This window comes from Diorhabda carinulata, chromosome X (assembly GCF_026250575.1).
Source record: "Diorhabda carinulata isolate Delta chromosome X, icDioCari1.1, whole genome shotgun sequence".
In the NCBI taxonomy this organism is placed as follows: Eukaryota; Metazoa; Arthropoda; class Insecta; order Coleoptera; family Chrysomelidae; genus Diorhabda; species Diorhabda carinulata.
Window position 1 is genome coordinate 10,710,835 of NC_079472.1, and position 7,243 is coordinate 10,718,077.

General features: G+C 28.2%; 3 protein-coding genes across 3 annotated transcripts in view; 2 read left to right on the forward strand and 1 right to left on the reverse strand.

The window, feature by feature from the left end:
- The window catches only part of LOC130902195 (atypical protein kinase C), a 29,522-nt gene extending 27,364 nt beyond the window's left edge, over positions 1-2,158 (reverse strand). Inside the window, exon 1 of the mRNA XM_057814098.1 lies at positions 1,987-2,158. The gene's annotated coding sequence lies outside the window, so the exon portion shown is untranslated. The remainder of the gene's footprint in view (positions 1-1,986) is intronic.
- LOC130902196 (uncharacterized) lies at positions 57-2,890 on the forward strand. Its single transcript, XM_057814103.1, has 4 exons — positions 57-685; positions 1,101-1,648; positions 1,707-1,884; positions 2,433-2,890. Exons 1-4 carry the CDS (start codon positions 602-604, stop codon positions 2,589-2,591), a joined length of 969 nt encoding a protein of 322 aa, XP_057670086.1. The 5' UTR covers positions 57-601; the 3' UTR covers positions 2,592-2,890.
- Positions 2,891-3,601: 711 nt separating this feature from the next.
- Positions 3,602-6,759, forward strand: LOC130901551 (uncharacterized). The gene is made up of 2 exons (XM_057813019.1): positions 3,602-3,700; positions 5,031-6,759. Exon 2 carries the CDS (start codon positions 5,037-5,039, stop codon positions 6,312-6,314), a length of 1,278 nt encoding a protein of 425 aa, XP_057669002.1. The 5' UTR covers positions 3,602-3,700; positions 5,031-5,036; the 3' UTR covers positions 6,315-6,759.
- Positions 6,760-7,243: the final 484 nt, after the last annotated feature.

Sequence of the window (7,243 nt, forward strand, 5' to 3'; positions counted from 1 at the left end):
TGTTATTACTCGTTCAGTAATCATTATTTGAGTATTTTCTTATAAACCTAATCAAAGATTATTCTCTTATATACTCAATCAACGATTATTTCTATTGGTAAAATTAACTATTTTTATTTAGAAAAACTAAGTCATATTTACGACGGTATATATATAGCCAGTTATATTTGTGTATAAATAAATAAATCTTCCGGTAACGATTGCATACAATGTTTATAAATACCATATCAATTATAACGTTCTTTCAAAGATAATTTCTAATACGTTACGCATATTTCAATTATCAAACTATGTGATTGCTTTGTACATAGTGATATCAAAGTGCGCAGACGTATACAAACTGTCTGCCTCGCTATTTGTCTGCAACTCTGGTCTGACCTGACGAAGCCGTGGTCGTAGACAATGACAGCTCATAACCGGTCAGATTATAATTTACACTTTGTAATAGCGTGATCGAATAAAGTTCTTTCCACTTCATTTTTAAATGAAGGTATATAAGAACCCGCGTAATATACGTCCAGGCCAAGTTCACGTGATTTAGTCTAGTACTTCTATTGATAATTTAATTTTAGTGAATTTTTTTCTCATAATAATATCAAATATGGCATTACCAGTATCTATAATTTGCCTAAGGAGTCTTAAGAATTTAATTAGGCCACCAAATAGAACACAGCAAAAGAAATTGGTAAGTAAAAATTGTTACTATTATCATTATTTTATATATTAGGTAATATACTTTTTTTCGTAATTTTTTTTAATTATATTTACATTGAACACATATTCGAATAATAATACAATGCGATGAAAGTAAATTTAGTATCAATTTTTCAATGCAAATTGGTCCTTAATTGCGTAGATAAATTTTCGCAACACAAATATGTCATAAATGACTTTTTTAAATAAAATTACAGTATTTTATATTGGAGATTCAATTTTTGTGAAAATAATCGAGTATTTTATTATCTTTGAATGCTATGAGCTCAACCCACATGATTATTTACCCAATATTGTATAAAGACGCAGATTTTTATTATCTAATATTTTTAAATGATTTTTGATATGAAAATACAATATTCACTAGCTTTTTTCTATCCTTCCAGAGCGCAGTTATAACATTCTCGATCCAAACGAGATTCTTATCATCTGTAGAACTAACCAAAAACCTGTCAATAATAAGCAACGAAAAAATAAACTCCAAAATCACCGATCTCAAAATCGAACAACCCCAAGACAAACCTTTACTTATTATGTTATCCTGGTTAATGGCTAAAAAAAGATACATTTACAAATATGCGGATATATATTTAAACCAGGGTTTCGACGTATTGAATATCAACATAAACCCTTGGCAACTTATGTGGCCCACCAACGGATCACAAGTAGTAGCCAAAGACATCCTCAAATTTCTCGAAGCAAATCCTAGTTACGATCGTCTCGTAGTACACGGATTCTCGGTGGGCGCCTACGTTTGGAGCGAAGCTCTAGTGCACATGTCAACAGAACGACAACGTTATCAAGGAATTATCGATAGAATCGCCGGGCAAATTTGGGACAGCTCCGCCGATGTCACGGAGTTGTCGATAGGAGTACCGGTCGCCGTTTTTCCCAATAATAAAGTCTTACAAAACACTTTCAGACAATATATATTGTAAGTTATATTTTTATGAAAATTTTTCAAATTATATTGTCAATTTTTATTATTACAGGTATCATTTGAAAAAATTCAATAAATCCGCTACTGTTCATTACGTAAGAGCGAGTCAAATGTATCACACAAATATTGTACATGCTCCTGCACAGATATTCATCAGTAAAACCGACCCCATTGGTACTGAAGAATCGAATAGACGAGCTAAGGATAATTGGGAAAATATGGGAATTCGGGTAATTATCTTTATTTTTATTTATTTTTAAATTTTAGCCAAAACTTTAATGTGTAATGAAGATTTACTAGATTATTTGGTAAAATATAATAAAAAAACTTACCTTCACAAAACTTTATCATTTTGATGTTGCAAACGTATTTTTTCATAGTACCTCGTAAATAAAATATTAATAAATATTTATTATCATGATTCACATAATTTTCAAATTTATATAATTAAAATTTATCCACTAATTTGAATTGACTGTTTGATACATTGACATTTTATCAAATATGGTTGCCTATTAGTTTTGAAATTGACATTTAGGCATTTATTGGTGAACTGACTTTTTAAAAAAAGTTTCAAAGTTTTTGATGAGTTAATTCTTGTTATAAGTAGACAACCACCAATATCGTACCGTATATTGTTTTGCATACATAATAGAATTCACAAGTGTTTATAATTTATATATATTTATATATGCTTTTTTATTAAATGCTATTACTTGAATTGTTTTTCCGATGGAAAATTCAAAAATTGGAGTGCAATTGAAATATTTTTTTTCAGGTTAATTGGAAATGTTGGGATAAATCACCGCATGTGGGTCATTTTAGAGCACACCCTGAGGAATATAAAGCTGAATTAGAGAAATTCTTAGCATCATTAAATATTTCTCGATTATCCAAAGAACAAAACGAAATTAAAGCAACTGCTAAACTTGGATGAGATACTAGATAAAATCTTTTAAAAAATTGGCCAAAACTACATATTTTATACAGGGTGGAAAAATACAATTTTGTTTTTTTTTTTAATAGAAACGTTTTTTACGTTGTTGTCAGATCTTTTATACATACGGATGCGTCTTATTAATTCCAAAAATTCGTAATTATATAAATTTCATGTTTATATACAGAGTAATCTAGAGTTATTGTACGATAAAAAAATTTTTACTATATCATCGTTCATTACTAATATATTTTAGATTTTTTTTATATAAAAATATATAATAAACTACATTATTTATTTATATGATTGTTGTTATGTCGTCCCGTTTTCCTTTTTGAGGTTTCCAAGTAGCTTCGTTAGTGATAAAAATCGTTTTCTTTGTTCTTAATACAGACCTGACCGTTAAACGCAGAGTTACATCATTTCTTGAACGTTATTCAATGTGAATGTTAATTAATGGTAACCTTGCAACAATAATTTATGATGAATGACTAATACATTTGACATACAGTATTTGCAATCAATATTATCAATTAAATTTATTTTTTTTAACCCTTCATTCCGCCTATCAATTTCGAAGTAAACAGATGCAAATAAATTATGTACTATATGACAACATTACGATTTTTAAATTTAAAATATGGAAATCACTAAAACAAATGAATGCATTGTATTAATTGAGTAAACTAAAAATAATTTATGACTAATTGTTAATTATCAAGTATTTTTTTTAATAATTTGGTTTAATTATTAACCTTTGTTTAAATAAAAACAATGGTTCTTATTCGAGTTCAATAACAGAGTGACATTTCCTGTGTCGTAATTTTTATACATTTTTCATTACTTTTCGAAAAATATTTTGAACTAATGATAAAATAGCAAAAGGTTTGTTGAAATATATCTAATAATGATTAATATGATATATTTATAAGTAGACAACAATTATTATACCAATAAATTATAAACTTGAATCTTATCTTAACCTTATCTCTGATATCTATATATCTATTATTACACCTTGATTGAATTCGCTGTTATTACTTTCACTAATTTTGGCAATATAACAATTACTTAGAATATATAGTGAAAATTGCGTTAAAAATATAGAGGTGAGTTTGCTTTAAAGAAAATAGTCATTTATTTAGTACGATAATTTAAAAAAAATATTAATTTGATGTTTTCATACCGAAAGTTGAAACGAAAAACAAGAAGACCTTTCAATATACGCCTTTGCATTACACATTTACATTGACTCCTACTCATCTCATTCTTCTCATCAAAAGGAAAGTGGCAACATTTCCATTAAGACTACTGTTATACAGTGAGGATTATTCATTTACTGTTTGAAGTCCATTTTTTAAAAATCGATTCAAGTCCATTAATTTCCCATTTTTAATGATTCAATCAATATTTGTAAATCTGCTTTGGAGCAAATAAAAGCAATCGTTTATAGTCGCGAAAAATGATTTTAACATTTGTCAGTTTGTCGACCAACCCCAGTAACTCTGTAGCTTTAGATATACGTTCAAAAAACTATCCAAGCTAGGCAACACATATTACGTAAGGTAGAGAAATCTGTAATTGTCAACAATATAGGTATATAAATGAGTGAATATGAATGAATTAAGAGAGAAAATTCTTATAAAGATGATGAGCAAAGGTTTCGTTGAATATGTTGTTTGAAATGATTCAATATTTCGATTAATATAAGTAATGAAAGTTAGACAACACACATTACAAACATAAAATTTGTTTTATGATTCATATTTTCTTGTTGTATTCTTATCGTATAAATATAATTGTCTTGTCTCCATCCTATTTTCACTGTTCTTTATCAATTAGATAATATATAATAAATCTAATAATTTAGATTACACTTGTCAATAATTTGTTTAATGTAATAAAAATATTTTCTTGAAAAGTTATTTGAAAACAATAAATATTTACCATAAGCGTAGTGAAAGTAATTTATTGAGGGGTAAAATAATATAGTGACTGTGATGTAATATGAAGAAGACTACTCTTCTTTTTTACTTATACGATTTACTCAAGAGATTTTTCACAAAGCAAATCTGTCACTATCTTTTGACGTCACAAATTTCATGACATCACTTTATAGTAAATTAAAAACAAAACATAATAATAATAATAATAAATAATGTAGTTACTTTCATGCAATATATCAACTCAAAAGATTGAAGAACTATTAACTGGACTAAATATGACCATTGGTCTTGTCAATATCGCGAAGATAAAAGCTTTTTATAATGGCGACACGCTTGCTGCAATTTGTGACGTCACAAAATTTGATTGTAAGAGGTTAATAGTAGACCGTCCTAATTTTTGTGGAAGAGTCCTTGCGATTTACTATCATCTTGACAGATAATTTGTTTTCTTCTTTTTTATTTGATAAATAGTAAATGAATTTTTAATTTACAGTACAATATGGCTGCAGAAGAAATTAAATCGACAATAGATGTCCGGAAATTGATATCAGTATTTGAAAATAGGGTAACGGAAACTGAGACACATTTCCGTCCTCGAACTAGATCTTTAGGTCATTTATTACCAAAAGATACCGTGGTACCAGTGAGAGAATTCAAAACTTTGAAAGAAATTGAAAGAGTTTTAGAAATAATGGAAAATGACCTAGGTAATTACGAAATTTACAACAAAGCGAAGCACGTGGCGTTTCAAGAAAATTTATTTAACACTTTAACGAGTATCATTAACATCGATACAGATGATCCAGTTAAAGCTGATAATTTAATAAAAAGAACTAAGATGCTGGTTACGATTTTAAATAATAAATTACCGTCAAATAATACTATAACTTTGAGTAGTGACCGCCCGGATGGTCTGCAGAAATCAAATATTTATTTAAAATCGAATCAAATTGTAAAAAATGCACCAACAATGACCGAAATAGAATCAAACAAAGAAAACGGAGAAGTTAACATATCTGTCAAAAAATTGAAAGAGAAGTTCCAATCGTTCGAAAAAAAAGAAAATACCACAGAACCAAATATAAAAACAAAAATCACGTACAGCAAAAGCTTTTCTCACGGAATCGAAAAAAATATAAAAGTTTCAACGAGTGTTGCCAATAGTAAGACACTAAGTCCGAAAGGTCCCCAATTTCCAGCCGACGAAGATTATAACGAACCCGAACCTGTTGAAATAATTAAAGTGCAAGTGAATAAATTACGTAATTTATTCGAAAAAAAATCACAAGAAGGGTCATCCGGCATTTCTCTCGTACTAAAAGAAAACAGACCGCCAATCACCAGATTTAACTATAAATCAAACCAAGACGTGGAACCTGAGATCATAGACTATAACTCAAATAAAATAACCCGAACAGAGTCTAATAGATTATTAAATCTAATAGAAAAAAATAACGAGAATGTTGGTAAACATTTCGAACACGAATTGAATATAAGCGAAAAAAACGAAGACGGTGATATTATACAAATAGAAAATAAACAAAATATACCAGAATTAGGAAGCATGTCGAATTTAGAACCCATCGAGGATGAAGATAGTACCAGCGACGTTTCTAGTACCAGCCAGGAAAGTTTAAAAACAGTGGAAAGTATAAAATTAGTTGATGATGAAAACGATCAAGAATATACGTCAATTAAATCAGATCCAAGCTTCGAAACAGAAGAAGAAACTTTTACTTCCATATATTCCAATCAGCTTCCACAAAATTCAAACTGATATATTCCAAATACATTCACATTATTTGTTTTTAATTATTGGCTCACACTATATGTTATAAACGAAATTATTTCCTTAACGAATTAAATAGAAACAGAAACTTTTATTTAAAGTAAACCGAACGTTTCCGAATATTCGTATCGTGATAGTTCGTGTATATAAAACTTTGACCATAAAAATAAATGTAATACCGCTACGAAATAAAGAACTAAACGTCATGTAACAATATGCTCGGTACCAAAAGAATCTTAATAGTTCAATGGTTTTCAATTATTCTACAAGATTTTACTCCATTTTAATGCGTTTTGAACAATATAATTTCTTTTAACGCCTACAGGGTGAGTCATAAGTGACATTTCATTTGATAGTAGGATTAAGATACAAAGTACTCCAGGTTCTGTTTTCCGCGTTTTTTTTTTGTAAATAAAACAATAAAAATTTGAAATTCATTTTATTTCCAAAAAATTTAACTCACCACTCGAGTTTTCTTAGTGGTATACATATAAACAAATAATATTTGTTTTTGAAATGAAAAAATAATTTCGATTAAATAATCGGTAAAGAAGAGAGAACTACACTTATTTTACAAATTGTTGAGGTTATGAAATTTAAAAAAATTGCTGAAATACAGGGTTTTCAAGTTAAACAATTTATTTTTTGTAATATAAGTGTAATTATTTGAATAAATACGTAAATTTTCCGGATTGTTATGGGCAAATTCCACAGAGCAAGGGTCGATAAGCAAAAAATATATATTCCAGTCCAACAATTTTCTATCGTTCGTAAATTATTATACATTATTGACTCAATAAATTATTTTATTAAAGTAGAAATACAAAGAGATAGACGCAATTTACAAAATTTTACAATTTTTTGGCACAATCGTTTTAAATTGAAGCAACTGTTTATCATATAAATTATAACAAAGA